This window comes from Chiloscyllium plagiosum, chromosome 17, assembly GCF_004010195.1.
Source record: "Chiloscyllium plagiosum isolate BGI_BamShark_2017 chromosome 17, ASM401019v2, whole genome shotgun sequence".
Classification (NCBI taxonomy): domain Eukaryota; kingdom Metazoa; phylum Chordata; class Chondrichthyes; order Orectolobiformes; family Hemiscylliidae; genus Chiloscyllium; species Chiloscyllium plagiosum.
The window spans coordinates 46,488,065-46,506,857 of record NC_057726.1 but is presented as its reverse complement, the minus strand read 5'-3'; the positions used below and the strand labels follow the sequence as shown (position 1 = coordinate 46,506,857).

Below are 18,793 nucleotides of genomic sequence, written 5' to 3'. Positions count from 1 at the left end.
TGCATCCCCTTTCTGGGAGATCTAAGACCAGAGGGCATCATCTCAGAGTGACGGTTCGCCCATTTCAGATTACAATAAGGTCGATATATTTCTCTTAGAGGGCTGTGAATCTGTGAAATTATTTAAAATAGATCACCGTCAAGGCTGGGTTGTTAAGCATATTCAAGGCTGAGACAGACAGATTTTTAATCAGTAAGGGAATCAAGGGTTACAGGGATAAGGCAGGAAAATAGAGTTGAGGATTATCACATTAGCCATGATCTCAGTGAATTGCAGAGCAGAATCAATGGGACAAATGACCTACTTCTACTCCTACATCTATGTTCTTATAGATTTAACACATTGTCCCTGGCTGGATCTTTTCTTATTCAAATCCACCAAAGCATTTATTTCAGGGACTTCCTAATCCGCCTTCCACTCATAGTCCAGAAAGGCATTAATAAATTATTGGACCTTGGAGTGTAACTGATTTCAATTGTTTAACCAAATTTAGAAATCCATCCAGTTACATTTGTCCTTGGCTCATCCTGGACATACAGGTTCATCAGTTGGTTCAGAATAAAACAAATGTTGAGTTCGCCTAAGTTTAATTTTTAAAATCTATTTTTAACCAATAACCAAACAGACAATTTGCCTCTTTGTATCCAACTTTTATTAGAATGAAAATGTTGACTTGAAGCAGCAAGTAGAAATCTGGATAGACTGGATTATCTCAGCCAAGGAATCTGAAAGACGTTTGGAAATCAGCTCTTAATGTCTCCATCTGTAACAAATCCAGAGACACATAATGAGGAATAATTCATAGTCATACCTCATTCATGTTGGAAAACCTCCTAGGAAGAAAAAAGGGACACAGCAACATATCTTCCAAAGTTGTCCAAACTTTCATCGATTAATTATCACTTTTAACCAGATCACTGGAACAGCAATGTTTACACAACAAAAACTTGTATTTGTATCCCATCTTAAAACAGAAAAAAGTGTGGTCAAGGTACTTCATACTTTTTTTTCCATCAAATCCCATTTGAACAGGTGCAATGTACCCTTAACGCAAGCATCATAGCAGGTATGTTAACCATGTCTCACTGATAAAGTATACTGATAGAGTACATAAGGTACTGACCTAACATTTTTGCTATATATACGAGGTGTAGGAATTATAAAAAAAACTAAATTTTGAGCAAGAATTCATGATCAAAATTTGACCTACTCTATTCATTTCTTTTGAAACTGACAGTCAAATAGATGTACCCAGGACCCACAACATTGCTACAATTGCATAAAATGGCTGCGTCCATAGCATATTATATTCCATTAGTGTATTTCACAAATCTTTCTATTACAAATAATTGACATCTTTTTAACATCTCATTAACTCTCAGATACATATAACATCTTGCCCAAACATATCTTTAATTCCTTCTATTAATATCTCCAACAAACATAAAAATAAAGTTTGCTCAAAAAACATCTTGTCTTTATGACGCTTTACAACAGTCCAGATTTTACATCAAATTGGTAACTTCTAGAATATTTCACAATATTGCTCAAGATGTGTGCAGAGGCAGATATATACACTCTGTTCCTATAATACTGATTAAATTTTAATACAGCAAAATAAATAAACCTGTGATCTTGAATGCAAAATGACCAGTAGGATCCAACAGATTCAATGTTCAAGACTGGCCAAAATTTAATAGTCTTTAAATAACTTTCCAGTCCTATTTAGTAGCATTAAAAAGAAGACAATAGCAAAATGAAATTTTAATCTTCAGTACAATATTTTGAAAATTAGCAATAAGAAAATAATTTGACATAAAAAACAATTGCCCCAAAAAAACTGAGGCATAAAATAAGCTTAATTATTTTCATGCACTTACTTGCTGTCAAATTAGATTATTACAGGTAGTTGATACATAGAGTGATGTGAAATATGCAAACATCTATTTCGAATACATTGCTGCTTATGGAGTTTTTAAAGACGGAGTTTTTATTTCTAGTTTACAGGTAGAAGCACAAATATAATCCACTAGTGTCTGGTTGTGGTCCATCAAAGCTAATCCAATCCAAATCATTTTGAAATGAGTTATCTGACATTGCACTGAGTCCAGCACTTCCAAACTTTAACATTGAGAAATGTTAAAATAAAATTAAGTTCATATTTGAGGATAATACATGACACAATTTCTCAGATTATTTTGTCGCAATGTACTTCAGCAAACCAACTGAAGTTAATTATTACTAAACTATGGTATGGCACTTCAGTTTGATTAAAAGTGCAAATAGAATAGCATTATTTAAGCATGCAGCATGGAACCATCAATGAGAGCTTTATTTTTATATGAAGAGCAACACTTAGGAAATTACTGTTAAGTTCCACTATATACTTAAACAAGCAGCAATTATTCAGTAAGCACAGGAACAGTAATTATAAAATTGCCATTAAAAAGTATTTATGTGCATTGATGTTATCAGTTATAAAAACCTTCATAACCAATGCATCTTTGGTATTGAGATGGTGTTTCGAACATCACTTGATAACTAGCAAGAGACTTGTTACTTAACAGTTATAATTAACAAATTTATTCTATATTATTTCAAACCCCCGTCATCCCCATGCATCCCACACAACTCCCCACAATTTGCTACACATCTCAGTGCGTTTGGGGAAGCAATTAACCACAACATGAAGAATCCAACACATTCAAACTGGACAGCCTGTCAATATAATAAAAAAAGGTCAATGCAGTTATTGATGTTCTGCTGCAAGCTGCCACCAGTACATTTACTAAGTACTACATCATAACAAATTCTACTAAAGATATCTAGAGGTCAAAAGTCATATTGTACCAATTCAACCAGAAAATATTATGACAAATTATTTAAACATATTTGTTTTGATAAGCCTTTGGCCAATGTCATTGTTTCCTGGTTTATTAGCGGGAAGAGTGAAAGGTCGTTAAATGCTGAGTGGAGGTGAAACTGGATGATCCTGTATTATTTTTAAACTCTTCTATTTCTTTTAAACATTACTGAGCCCATTTTTTAGCTAAAATGTCAAATATTACTTGATACTGAATATTCATACTGAATAAAAATGGATAATTCAAGGTTAATTCAGTGCAATTGTGAATTCAGAGTTCAGCTCAAGATGTACTTAATTATGGAGGCAACCTTGAATCTAAGTATCAATACTTATCAGCCAAAATACCTTTATTGCTGTTTCTATTAAATTTGTTAACAGAACATTGGTGTCAAGAAAAAAAAATGGCATTTTTTTTAAGCTAACAAAGAATACCAGGACATCCCTTTGGTGATATTACTTCACTGATTTGGGCATCAAACTGATTTCACTAGTTATAACCCATCATTTCTGTTTGCTGTACAATGACATTTTTTAAATAAAAATGAACACAGTGGGTTTGGAATTACTAACCTTCCCTTTGTATTGCCCTTTGCTGTGGTTGCTCTACAGGTAGAGTAGCTTGCTCATCTGCCTATTCTTTCAGTATCAGTTTGCATGACTATACTCAACTGCAGACAGTGTCCTAGGCAAACACCATTGTGCCATTAGCCAACAGACATACCCTTAAGCAATGAGTAACAGTGATTCAAGACATAACTCGACTGTTTTCCGCTTCCCAATCCCAGAAAACTGTCTGATAGTCCTCAACAGCTGTCCTACCTATTATCACTAATTAACAATGGAGTGGGACAAGAACCCAGAATTGTCTGAGCTGCAGAGCCTGCTATTAGACTGTATGGTGTTCTTATACAGGTCGTTCTGCTATAATGCACGTTTCACAAATTTGATGTAACACTTTAAACGCTGTTTCTAAAGTGTGATGTTTTTACAACATGGGATTGCACAAGAATGCAACCATTGTGTTATAGAAGAACTGTATCACACAACCAATAGGGAAACCCCTACTCTAAATTTAAAAGGGCATTTAAATGGTAGCAGTTGCTTTCCAGTATTTCAACCAAAAACAATTGCCAATGAATGGGCTTTAATAGTAAGGGCTGGCAAAATGTTCAGTCATAACAGTACTAAATCCTGTCCTTACCAACATCTACCTGCATATTCCCTCTAGGTACTCCCATCTAATTTTGACCAGAGCAGGAATCTTGCTAATTTTCTTAGTCTAATAGGTTATGATTATAAATAGCATATGCTGTTAACCACAATTGACAATGAGGTCAATTAAAGCACGAAAATTGCTGTTGCAGCTAATTCAGTGACTTCCTTATTTATAATATCAAGTGATTTAATGCTTTAGATAATGCAAATATGACTATGATGTTGTGATTGCGAGAAAGTGCTATTTGAATTCAACATTGCTGAACCTCAACATAAACCCAGCACCTCTGTCAGAACGTGGAATGATGTGTACCCATTTTAAATCTGACTGAATGATGGCTTAAAAAACACGGCAGGTCAGTCAGTATCTATTGTAAGAACAAGTGAGTTAACATTTCAAGCCTACAGAGATATCACGCACACTTGAAACGTTAATCTACCTGTTTTCTCCACAGCTGCTGAATGACCAGCTGTTTCCAATATTTTCTGTTTGTTTCAGACATTCAACATTTTCAGTTTGTTTTAAATGGAATGATTATTTGGCTCAATGGCTCAATAATAAGAAATTAAAACAATGCTGACATGTTTGCTTATTGGAACAAGTCAAGCCATTGCAGACATTTAATTCAGTCATAAGTAAGTTGTTTACTGCAAATTATTTAAGGACCATGCATAACTACATCATATGAAACCCAAACTAAATACGATTTTACAAATCCAGAAGTTCCAATTACATATTAACAATTGTAACTAATACATATTGAAACCAGACATAGAAAGAATACAATCCAAGCAAAATGTACACCCTGTAGACTATACCTCTATCCTTACCAGGATCAGTGATCACCTTCCTTCGATCGTCAGAATGAACAAGTAGTGCTGGAGGTTAAACTAAACTGCACCTGGCAAAACTAGCTAACAGCACGGACAGTGTGAAAAGGTTTCAATTGTGTTCCTGCTGAAAGCTAACGTAAATCTGACAAGCAGTAACAAAATATGAAGATGTCAAGAACTGCAGGACAGCCTGATTTGAAACCAACACAAAGGTCAGCCCAACGAGGGTCTATTTTGCTAAGACATCCCATATGATTCTAAACAGCAAAAGTCATTGCAGTCTTTCATCAGCAAACATCTTGGTGACCTCTTTTATTAGTAAAATATATGAACCTTGACCCGATGCAAAAATTCAATATTTTCCCCAAATATTTAAAAAATGTATTCACATCCGTAGTGGAGTCAGAGAGTCTGCTGGATGTAATTTGACATCTGAATTATTTTGAGGCCAATATGGAAAGCTATTCAGAGCCTTATTTGAAGATGTGTCAATCAAAATATCACTTATGCTGCACAGAAGTACTTCCAAGATCTCCACAGTGGTGATATCCTTCAGACAACTACAGATAAGGTGAAGAAAACCTTTGATGAATCTGTCACATTTTAATGCTAAGAGGCTGTGATAAGAAAGATATTTCAATACCCTCTCGCCTTTCCTTTTAGCACCAACTGTTTCAAAATTCATCGAGTCCGATAGCCTCAGAACCTGTAACAATATGTAAAAGGTCTCATTTTCTTTTGTGCAGCACTGATTAAGATTTTAAATTATGTTGTTAAATCAAAATGGCAGGCCTGTCCTCAATGATGAGAAATTAAAGCTCTGCTCACATGTTTGCTTGTTGAAACAAGTGGCCTTTGCTGACTTTGGTGCGTGCAGGGGCCAGCTATATTAAGCACCCTTTCATCCATTTTAGATGAGATTCGGATGATTGAATTATGTGTGATTGTCAGCAAGATGTAGCATGAAATAAAAATGCTGGTGCCAATTCCTTTTGATTAAAACCTATTCTATGAATCTGAAGTTTGAATTTTACATTTTGTCTCTCTGCTGTAATTTCCTTGTATAATGAAACTACGTAGACATGAATAAAACTACAGAGTAGAATATGTTGATACAGGAAAACATGACCCATTCAGTTTCAGAGGCTTGTGATTTGCAGGCGAGTTATTTTACTAATCCAGTAATCTCCAAACCGGACTTAGGTGTGAGGGATTTCCTAGAAAATAAAACATTTTATTTCAAATGCAAATTTCCCTAGTCCAGTCCTTCTGAAATATATCACTTCAACACAGTAATGAACTTAGACACAGCCCATAATTCTGATCTATCCCCCTTCTCCATTTGTTGTGGGAGAAAAAGGGATCTTTAATTAACTTCAGCATTTGAATAGGCACACAGTTTTCATCACGGGTAATTGCCTTTGATTGCCTTCCTAATTTACTGTTGCTATTGTAATATTGCTTGGCATATTCACCAGCTTTAAGCCTGTGACCTTCTCTGGTTTGCAGCATTCTGCATTAGGCATCAGAGTGTGTTCAGCCTTCATAAAAATTAATAAACTTATCAATTCAAAGGCCAAGGAAATTGCTGGAGAGTATAAACTGGATAAATATTGAAGATCTGCCTTGCAATAGCACCTAGCAGTGATATAATATTTAGCTACATCTTCAACAATAATAGTGGGCAGCTGAAACAACCATGCAAGCCATTAGCTGATCTTCTTTAATAAGTTAATTACCATAGTTTGTAGCACTAATTATGTATTTAAATGCCTGTCTCACTTGTAAGCAAGGGATTAATTTATAAACACACTAGATGCACAGCCATTTAGAGATACTGCTTTGCTACTTCTTCTTGAGATGTTTTGCCATTCATGAAAGAAGTCTTGAGAGAAAACACTAATTTTAAAAGGCTGTGTGAGAATAGACATGTCTATTCAAAATCATTAAAGCCCCTCCAGCATAAAGTTGTCATTGTCAATGGCTGCTGTAGTGTTGTTCCCGGAAGAATTTACAAAGATTTCAGCATAAAAAAAGGCATGTGATTGCAATTTAAATTGCAGAACCACCCAGTAGAAAACGCATATTAATTAATTGACATGCAGGAAGGTTTTAAACAAAAACCAAATCAAAATGCTGATCAGACCAAGAAAAGTGATGAATGCCAATGATTTACAGCTTCATCTTACCTGATTTGCCACACCCTGTCCAGTGGAATCAACCAACCACAAAGCAAGGATTGTGTCAAGTGATTATTACTTACAATTTACTGGTAGGTAATTTAATGAAGTACAAGCTCTGATATTACAACTGTGTAAATTTTTACAGGTAACTGTGATGGTACCAAACCAGACCACATGCTTTATATAAATATCCCAGATCAGGTCATGTTACAATTTGGTTAGGGACCAATACCCTTTCTTTCTAAAATTGACAAAAGGTGAGATCCAGGGCCTTGCTAAAAGAATAAAGCCACAAGATTCCACTGTTTTGAACAAACAGTAATATTTTACAAATTCATCTCTAATGGAGAATTGGATCCATCAGTTGCAGGAGACTTCCTGGATATTCCTTCAGACCCACAATCCAAAAATGTGCAGGTTAGGTGAATTGGCCATGCTAAACTGCCCATAGTGTTAGATGAAGAGGTAAATGTAGGGGAATGGGTCTGGGTGGGTTGTGCTTTGGCGGATCGGTGTGGACTTGTTGGGCCGAAGGGCCTGTTTCCACACTGTAAGTAATCTAATCTAATCTAATCTAATCTAATCTAATCTAATCTAACCTGTATTGCCATATACTACCATACACTACCAGTTACCGTAGGCAGGCATTGCCACTCTAAGAAGTGGAGAAGGCATTTGTTGTCCTTACCAAGCCTTCATTCAACTCCACTAAGGGGGCGGGGGTCGGTATTTGGACAGATTATCTGGATGAACAACTGCTGCATGCATTTGGATGATCTTCTCATGGTAATCTTGACAAGCTAAATGTGTGGGCAAACATACGGCAGATACAGTGTAATGTGGATAAATGTGAAGTTATATATTTCAGTGTAAAAAACAGAAAAATGTTATTTAAATTGTAATATATTGGGAAATGTGGATGTTCAAATGTGCCTTTGTACAATAGTCAGTGACAATAAACATGCAGGTGCAGCAAGTAATTGAAAGGCAAATTGCATGTTGGCTTTCATTGTAGAGAATTTCAGTTCAGAAGCAGGGATGTCTTACTGCAGTTATACAGAGCCTTGGTAAGATCATACCTGGGCATTGTGTACAGTTTTTTTGGTCTCCCTACCTACGAGAGGATATACTTGCCATTGAGAGAGTGCAGTAAAGGTTTACCAGATGATACTGAAGATTACAGGATTATTGTATAAGGAGAGATTGGATTGATTGGAAGTTCTGTTCACTAGAGTGTAGAAGAATGAGAAGAGATCTAACTGAAATGTCTAAAATACTAACAAGGTGAGAAAGACTAGATGAAGAGAGGATGTCTTCCCTGGTTGGGGAGTTTAGCACCAGTGTCACAATCTCAGGATATGGAGTTGACCATTTCGGATTTAGATGAGGCAACGTTTCTTGACTCAGAGGATGGTTAACCTGTGGAATTCACTACTGCAGAAAGACGTAGAGGTCAGATCACTGAGTATATTCAAGAAAGAGACTGAAATATTTTTACATTTTAAAGATATCAAAGATATGTACAGAAAGTGGAATCATAGCATTCAGGCATGATCTTATTGAATGGGGCAGCATGCTTGAAGGACTGTATGTCCTCCTCCTACTCCTAGTTTCTATGTATCTAAGCTCCTGATTGTAACAGTGCCTCTAATGTCCTTCTCAGGAAGCTGTGATAACAGAGAAAGTCCTGCCATAGGGCAGAAGTCCCTCACAATGCCAGGACTTTCATGTCTTCTGGCAAATGACAATACACACCAAGAACACCAGGACCAATGGAATACCAGGGTTAACAGTCTGCCTCCAGCTGGCAGTAAGAAGGAAAACTATAGAATAGTACCTGTTAAAAGACAAAATCATTGTCAGGCTATCATAAAAGATTGCTACATTTGTAATGTGAAATGTTATTTTGTTCACCTTCTATTCATTAAACATTTAATGCATACTAGGATTTTTGAATGTTTATGTTTGAACTGCAGACTATCTTACATCAAAAGAGACTGCAATTCCATGACACTTGAACAAATCAGAGGCTCTTCTAAGACATGCGTATGGCATTGAGCCTTACAGATGTCTTAAATGTATGCTTCATTGAGTTGGGCAGAAGTCAGATGGCACCTCCAGACTACTGTTTGGTCGAAGTTTGTAAAGCCACAGTTGCAAAGTCTTGTAAGCCAGGCACCTCATTTCAATAGTATCCAGTCTCTGATGGCCATCATGGTCACATGCAACCTCATGCTCCTTCTCTGGGTCACTGCTTGAATCATCATTTCAAGATATATGAACTCCTTCATGTCAGCATCCATAAGTTCTTTTCTCCTCCCTCCTGCTAATGCTGTACAGTGCATACTGTATGTCAATGATCAAAGATGCAGGACCATGTACATACTGAAAAGAACCAGTAGATCTGTCAAGACTACTAAATCTTGAGCAGACTTAGGTTCTCACTATGGTTTCCCAGGTGGAAGTACGTCAGGCATTATATATCTCCTCCACTTGACAGTGTGAATGTTTGATGGACCATGAGCTATTTCCTTAATGGATAGTCCTTGTCTCCTATATGAATCAGTAATCCAGATGAGATAGGGCTAGAACAGATATTGCAACTGGGCGTGCCTGAGAATACTCACATGATGCCACGCACATAGCTGCAGTATGCACTAATCACAGAACGTCTGGATGTTCAAATAGTGAAAACTTGCTTGTTAACAAAAACTCATGGCTGGCTCCCTCACTGCTTTAATTGGCATGTATGTACAGTCAATGGTCCTTTATATTTTGCAAAAACCTAAAATAGCCCTAAAGCCTTTCACTTGGATTAGCTCCCATTGTCAATAGTGCATTTTATGAAGGTGCCCACTCTCCTGAAAAGTTTATTCATCACTAGTTTGATATAGAAGTGGGTTGAAGATTGTGAAATGCTGCAAAGGACACTGAACATCGAACATAAAACAGTACAGCACAGTACAGATCCTTCAGCCCTTGGTTGTGTGCTGACCTTTTATCCTACTCTAAGATCAAGCTAACCTACATACCCTTTATTTTACTATCATCCATGTGCATATCCAAGAGTCGTTTTAATATCCCTAATGTATCTGACTCTATTACCACGGCTGGCATGCATTCCACGCGCCCATCACTCTCTGTGTAAAGAACCAACCTTTAACATTCCCCTAAACCTTCCTACAATCACTTAAAATTATGGCCCCTCATGATAGCCATTTCTGCTCTGGGAAAAAGTCTCTGACTCTTCACTCAATCTACGCCTCTCAGTATCTTGTACACCTCTTATCAAGCTGCCTCTCACCCTTCTTCGCTCCAATGAGAAAAGCCTTAGCTCCCTCAACCTTTTTTCATAAGACATGCCCTCCAGTCCAGGCAGCATCCTGGTAAATCTCCTCGGACCACTGGATGGCCAGCCACACCACTGGAATATATCTCCCCAGTAATCATGTTGCAGATGGTGTCACCATGTCCCTGAAGACATTCTGCAATACTGGAGTTTGATCAATTGGAGATAACTGGAGTACTGCCTGTTCACCCTTTATTCTCGTTGCTATGTTCCTCTAACTGACCTTCTGGCCCTTGAACATCAATACAATATTCATGTTGCTGGCACTTTAGTGATTGCCACCCCAGGCCTTCCCCTTTATTTTACCTCACTGGAAAAGCCTCCACTAGACTGGACTATTCCCAAGGCACCTTTGGCTTCCTTTGCTGTAAAAAATCCTGCAATTACTCATTCTTTGTCTTTGGCCTCTTTTCCCAGTCAGACCCTCACAGACGGCTCCTTCACTGACTCAACAGCAAACCTGTTCACAAGGTAATCACATATTCTAGGAAATCATTAATTCTATAAGAAAGCATTTCTGTTAAATGCAAATATTTTTTAAAAATGCAGAATTACAATAGTTTATATTGAGCAGAAAGTAACTTTACCTGTGTGTTGGCTAAGTGATGCAGTTGAATAGTAACTGTAATAGCCAAATCTGAGTGATTTTATCTAGCCCACAAGTAGCAAGCTTTTTCAATCAAGTCTGCTACTGGACACAAAGCTTATGATGTCAAAGCAGGATGCCCTGAGGGTATGGCGTTTCCTAAACTCTAAATTGAAAGCGACCATAACACATTTTCACAGACACAAACACACCTGAAAGCCATGTTTTAAAAAAAAGGTATAAACAAAGGGCAGCAATAGCCTCTGATTTCCACATATCTGCATACTTCTCAGGTGCCATGTTTTACAATGGCACTATAGCTTGTCATCAGAACAAATTACCTGTCATATTTGTCGATAATATCTGAAGATTCGACCTGACAACTCATCTCACCACCCCCCCCCCCCCACCCTGACACACAACACAAACCTGTCTTCACTAAGTATAGAAGATGTAAGGTGGAGTCTTTGGCTGATAAAGCGAGTTTATTTCAGGCAGCCTTGGATTGGACTTTGGGGTCAAGCAATAAACAGAGATGCGAAGGGTTGATTTTGTTCCTATACAGCAAGCTCAGCCAAGCAATAGCTCTTTAAGCTGGACATGCTTTAAGAGGATTTTGAGTGCTCATAAAGCTACAAGATGTGTTCGGAATTGTAAAACTGCTAACTAGTCATTCATTTCAGTTGGTACTTGGTTTTTAAATATCTCTGAAATCCTATATTAAAAGAAAATCACATATAGTAGATGCTTACAAACTATGGCTTCCAATATTTTATGAGAACAATGCTGTAAGTGTAAATCACACATTTAATAAATTATACCATCACCATCCAATTGGCAGGAGTACCATTGCAATGCTTTTCTCTTTCCAAAAAAGCATTGTGCAAAAACAGAATGTTGTGTAAAAAGGATTTAAACTAGATAAAGAAATAAAACTTTGTAAATTCTTGAGTGTTTTTTTTCCCAAGGCGTTAATACAAGGTATTAGTGAGACTGCCCCTGAGTATTGCAAAGAGTTTCGGTCCCTTTACTTAAGGAGAGATGTAGTTGCACTAGAGGCAATTCAGAGGATGTTCACTAGATTGATTCCAGAAATGAGAGGTTTGTCTTATGAAGAGAGTTGAGCAGTTTAATTTAATAATCTCCAGACTTTAGGAGAAGAAAAAGAGATCTAACTCAAGATAATTACAACTATACAAGATATTAAAGGGGATTGACAAAGTAGACGTAGAGCCAAGGTTTCCCTTTGTGGGGCAATCCATAATGAGAAGTCACAGCTTTAGGACAAGGGGTAACAGATTTAAAGCAGAAATATAGAAGAAATACTTCTCTTAAATGGTTGTGAAGCTGTGCAATTCACCACCCCAGAGTGCATTGGATGCTGGGACACTGAATAAATTTGAGAAGGAGCTGGACTGTTTTTTAATTTGTAATGGATTGAAGAATTATGGAGAGTGGACAGGAAAGTAGAGTTGAGGCTGAGATGAGACCAACCATGATCATATTTTCAAGGCTCGAGGAGGTTAATTGTCTACTCCTCTTTCTAGTTATTATGCTTTTATGTTTTTGTATAATTAACTGTTTAATGAAAATCTTTATTGGAGATATTACTGTATGGAAATTCATTTAGATATTTCTGTAGCAGTGCATGGACAGAAGGCACAGTCGTTGTGCTTTAAATGATCAGAATGATACATCAGTGACAGAAACATGAAGGATGGAAATTGGTCCAGGGGTCTCCCAGTCTATGGGCAAGAATTTCATAGCAATCTTATTGGTGTTTTTTTCCACAACTGGCAATTATGCAAATATTGTCAGTGATAATGTTAGTCAGAGTTAGTGTGCACATGGGTGTGCATCTCTAGTTGGCTTCTCATAGATCCAAAATGTTGACGACTGCACACACATTGCAATCTGTGCAACCACCAAAAGTACTTCTGCTGTTGTACACATGATTATGAGGAGCTGTCATGATGCTTTCATCTTGTAGTTTTCCAAGTTCCTTAAAGAAGTGGAACAAGAGGTGGCTGCTGGAAGAGAAGTGATACTGCAATTTAATGGTGGCTAATGGTATCTGAAAGAAAAGACAACAAAACTCCAGAGGACTACTATCAATGTTATTTGACTATTTAGTGTATGTTCAAACAAGTCATCGGTGTGCTGCAGATGCATTTCAACGGCCTGGTAGCCAATAACGGGAAAGATAAGCAAAGGTGCAAACAAATCAAATTTGTTTTTTTTTTAAAGGGTTTTCTCATAAACCCGTATGCATTGGCTTGTGAAGCTACAAAGTTTTATCTTTTCCTATCACTCCTACATGATGACACTTTTGTGGCTTCATAAGATGCAGAGATCCCTGCACCGATTCCTGCTCTGAGTGCTGAGATGTTCTCAGTTGAAATGCTCTGACTTTGGACCATGTGAGGACTTCACCAATTACTGCTCTGCCTACATGAGTAGCATCAAAATATGAGACAGTCCAGGCGTTGACTGAGAGGAGAGGCAGACAACAGGTGAGAAATAGGGGACTTTTCACAGCAGTACGTAGCTAACTATGTAGTTGTGCTCACCTTTCCCAAACTGTTGTTGATGTCCTCAGACACCTTCAGCCTCAGATTGTTGCAGGATTAGGCTTTTTCCTCCCAATTAGGAACAGGCACAACTCAATTTACCTAACTGTCTAATCTGAGTTAAAAGAATATACACATCAGGTTTTATTTTATTAACAAGAAAATAACTATGTTTTGCAATTAAACTGTTTTAACCAATAGCAAAGAAAAGGAATATAAATGGCTAACTTTTAAGTCTATAAAGTAAACTATACCCATTTTTAAAACTCCCACACATACAAGCAGATACACAAGGAGGCAAGACAAGACACAGACAAGACAAGACACAGACATTATGGGTGGAGAAGGAACAAAAAAAAGCAAATGAACACAGTTCTGGCACCAATTCAGATTACAGATGTCAATGAGTTGCTTTCTTTCGACTTTCTTCTGATGCTTTCCAAATCTTTGTGATGAGAGCTTATGGATACAATTATCGTTCATCTTTTCATTCACTGTTGGAGAGTCACCCTTGTTCCTCTGAATGTGGTTATTCTCCTTTTCCATTCAACAAGGGGGATTTCCAGAGAGAACAGCTTACAGAGAAAGGTGATGGAGAGTAGCTACCTTCTCTGGATTTTCTGTTACTTCTCCATACAGTAAACAGAGAGAAAAAAGTACATGCTTTCTCTTTGCAGACTATACGTTTCTGCTTTATTGTCCATACCCAAGGCTGTATTTTCACAGGAACCAATCAAATGATTGTTGCTATGCTGAGCCCACAAAAATCAATCTTGATGGAAAAGTCATTTAAAGGCATCTCTGGGCAAAACTGCCCTGAACCTACACAGGCAAAGCCATTAGTCTGGAATACTCCTTCACTGCTTGAATAAGCCAATAGTGTAGAAACAACTCACAATGCGTACCATCTACTTGTTGTTAAAGCTACAAACATCATCTTACATAGTCTCCTTGGTTTAAAGAAACATCTTTTTCTCATTTTTATTCAACAATCAAAAAAACAAACAAAAAGTCTTTATAGGATAAGTATCTCTTTCCAGTTCCTCACAGCTCCAGCAGCAGCACATCAAGGATGTTGTCATTGAAACGGGATTCAGTCTTTCAGCATGAAACCCATTACCGTATCTCCAATTCTGAACTTAACCAATCTTCAGACTTACTTATTAAAAGATTGGAGTTGAGGTTCACACTGTACTACTATCACACATTTAACATCAACCATAAGTAAAATGAAAAAGAGCTGGCTCAGTTAAATGCTATTGACAAGACATGCTGAACATATTTCTAGGTTTCCTACACAACACTGGAGCCTATACCCTATCCCAATGTGCCTTTGAATTAGATATTGTGAGGACACTATGGCTTTAAGAGGTGTATTTTTTCTCACATTTTTTTGAAGAGAGGTTTTAAGACACAGATGAAGAGCATATCTACTTGAATCCAATTAAGTGAACAGTTTAAGAGGCCATTGCAATTTTTGTCTAATGAAAATAGTCTGAATGGGTAGGGTCAAGCTCCTCCAGAGTTAGGATTTTTAATTTTAGTTTTTCAGTAGCAGTTGCTGGGGTCTTAAAGCTAGGTTTGGAAGCTGCAGTGCATCTCTCCCTGCTACGCTCTCTGAGTTTTCTCTTGATGTTTTTCCTCCTGGATTGGAGAATTGCCAGTGAGACAATCTATTTTACTGAATTTCCTTTGCCAAGGGTGTGTTTATGGGTTGTTACTATATTTGAACAGTCACTGTTTAGTAGTTAAATAATCTATTATTCTGTTAAGTTTTTCAATAGAGTTAGGTTATTCCAATTTCTTCTTTTTTTTGTTGTATTTTAACTAGAGTGTATGAATAAAGTGTGTTTGCTTCAAGACTAGTAGTTTGACCACACAAATTGCAACTGGAACACAACGTCTGGAAATTGCCATGAACATAAGAAAAAGTTAGGGTCTAGGCAATCTTCTTAATATACTTTGAGGGGGTTTGATCTGGTCGATAATAATGTGCTCTAGATAAATGTTTACAATATAAATAATGGCTGATTAAAGGGCATCTAAGCTTATGTGGACTATGAGAGTTAAATCATGGAGTTCAGAATGACAATTGCTGTCCACATTCTGTCTCCTTAGGAAGTTAAATAGCACTAAAATGCAACAAACCTTGGAGTCCTGAGTGAATTAGAGAGTAATGGATCAGAAACATTTTTGTTGTGTAGTTGAAATGTTTCAAACATCTAGCTTAATATAAAGTGCACATGTACATACTTGGACTAGTGTTGCAGTGCTCATTAGGCTGTCTTTTTTACATCAACAGTTGAGTGAAAATATGTTTCAAAGTGTTTCAAATGCATTGGGTATCTCTTAAGTAAGATTCTAATCCCCTAGTAAATAGCACAGCCAAGCACTGATATAAAGTGTGGTGATATTTAGATAAGATTTAGTGTGAAGTCTCATGTGTGGCTGTTTGGATTATAATATAGATGCAAATCTTTGGGAAGTGTTTAAGTTGGAGCAAACTACAAGTTTGTCTTTCTTTCATTTAATGGTGTGGAGTATAAGCCATTAGAACAGAAGAGCTGAAAGTGGTCTTATCATTTTCATCTTTATTTGTTTTGGACAATTTCTTCTCCAACCAAGCATCCGTCAGCTTAGCTTCAGTGTTCAAATACAGTTTATATTTCTGGTACTTCACCCTCCACTGGAACATTTGACAGAAATCACACAAATAAATGATTGATGGAAAGCACGAGAAACATTGGGTGTGGTTATCACTACCACTTCATATGCTTCAGCAAATCCAACCTGAAGCTCAATATTATAAAGTGAAAAAAAAGGTGATAGAGAACAGAGCAAAGAGCATGGACTTTAGTCTCATACGATTGAGAAAGGGAAGATTAAATTATTCTTAACAATGTGTCTTTGAATAGAAATATTTCTTCTAGTTGATTTAAATTGTTTCATTATTTTTAGGTCATGATGAAATATCAGGTATGAGCATTTCCTTCATTAAGTATGCACCTTCAACATATCAACACGACATCACTGTAAATACTTGGGATGAAACCTACCGTTCAAACCAACCTGTTTCCTCAGGAGAATATATGTGAATGTAAGAATTTTCATTGGTACTAACATGTATGGGAGGTACAAAAATAGTAGGAAGAAGATTAAAGTAAGAAAACTAATGAAAACTTGTATTTTAATACCACAAAACTGCACAGGATTTGGCACAAAAAGACAATTTACATTAAACTGATGTATATCGGCTGACTGCAAGTGCAGACAGGCAAATAGATCTGTATCTACTGTAATCAATGCAGCTTGTCAAAAATGTAGACAACTTCAACTCATTCATTTTGGCTTGATGAAAACTAAAAGTAAGCAAAGGCATGTCCAAAACCATTTTTAAAACAGTTTTGTCCTTCGATATTAAGATATAATTTGAACCATTTCCCAACTTTGTCTGATCTTGGATTTGTGTCAGTGCATACAGACAAAGAGAAGTTAACCCTCATAACACCACAGAAAAACATGACACTAGTCCTGCGACTATTCACAGATAAGAAATTACCAGGATATTCAGTAATTGATAGGATGTTTCCAAAGCTTGATTAAAGGAAAGATAAGAGTGCTCCAAATATTAAGCTGACAAATAAAGATATATTTAATCGGTCTGAAGTACGAGAACAGGCAGGTTGCTTTTGTTTTATATCCACATATATATGATCTATAAGATGTTTTGCATTTATCCTTCATGTTAATGAAACAGATGTCATTAATAATATGTTGCTTGAGATAAGTTCTTTATTCTGATTTATTGTTATAGTAATTTTACAGCTTACTTTTGCAAGCAGCATTTTTAGAAAGGTTAAAGCCAAAATATGTTCCTTGCGTCTGGGAAATTAAACATGTTACCCAATTTTACTCAATTTATTTTCAAATTTCCTAGTTTAATATCACTGTTAAAATTTTCTATACGGCAATTTGCAAAGACTCAAAGAGCTCAAAGGGTTAACATATTTGTTAGATTGTAAACAAGTGTTTTGCTGCGTATTTTTTCTAGCTGTTCCTAAGCCAAGTTTCATTTGGGTTTCAAGGACAGATTGTTTATGATGGGTGGGTTTTGTTAAATAAACAGGCTTCTTAACTACATTAAATGCTACACCATCTTAGCGAGTTTTGAGAAGATTTGTAGCTCAGGTTGAGGTTTTGGATGCAGGTTTGCTCGCTGAGCTGCAAGGTTCAACTCCAGAGGTTTCGTTACCCTACTAGGTAACATCTTCAGTGGGCCTCAGGCGAAGCAATGTTGAAAATTCCTGCTTTCTATTTATATGTTTGGATTTCTTTGGGTTGGTGATGTCCTTTCCTGTGGTGATCTTATTTCTTATGGTAAAGTCACTTCCAGTTCCTTTTCTCAGGGGGTGGTAGATGGGGTCTAACTCAATGTGTTTGTTGATAAGAGTTCCGGCTGGAATGCCATGCTTCTAAGAATTCTCGTGCATGTCCTTGTTTGGCTTGTCCTAGGATGGATGTGTTGTTCCAGTCGAAGTGGTATCCTTCCTCGTCCGTATGTGAGGATACTCGTAAGAGAGGGTCATGTCTTTTTGTGGCTAGTTGGTGTTCATGTATCCTGGTGGCTAGTTTTCTGCCTGTTTGTCCAATGTAGTGTTTCTTACAATCCTTGCACGGTATTTTTGTAAATGACATTAGTTTGCTCATTGTCTGTATAGGGTCTTTCAAGTTCATTGGCTGCTGTTTTAGTGTGTTGGTGGGTTTGTGGGCTACCATGATGCCAAAGGGGTCAGAGTAGTCTGGCAGTCATTTCCAAGATGTCTTTGATGCAGGGGAGAGTGGCTAGGGTTTCTGGACATGTTTTGTCTGCTTGTTTGGGTTTGCTGCTAAGAAATCAGCGGAAATGACGACAGATGATACAATGTATATGGAGGTTGGTGGGGTGGTAGGTGAGGACCAGTGGGGTTCTGTCCTGGTGGCAATTGTAGGGGCGGGGCTCAAGGGCGAAGGAGCGGGAAGTGGAGGAGATGCGGTGGAGCACTTCCCGCTTCTCTGCCTTTGAAACTCCACCGCATCTCCTCCACTTCCCGCTCCTTCGCCCTTGAGCCCCGCCCCTACAATTGCCACCAGGACAGAACCCCACTGGTCCTCACCTACCACCCCACCAACCTCCATATACATTGTATCATC

At 37.4% G+C, this 18,793-nt stretch overlaps 1 protein-coding gene across 9 annotated transcripts in view; it reads right to left on the bottom strand.

Moving 5' to 3' along the window:
• Positions 1-634: 634 nt before the first annotated feature.
• Positions 635-18,793, bottom strand: part of fto (FTO alpha-ketoglutarate dependent dioxygenase) — a 416,196-nt gene continuing 398,037 nt past the window's right edge. For all 9 annotated transcript variants that reach the window (XM_043706996.1, XM_043706995.1, XM_043706999.1 and 6 more), the window contains one exon: positions 635-763. Coding sequence is in view for 2 of the 9 variants with exons in the window: in XM_043706994.1 (XP_043562929.1) it covers positions 744-763 (20 nt within the window). In the remaining 7 variants the exon portion in view is untranslated. The remainder of the gene's footprint in view (positions 764-18,793) is intronic.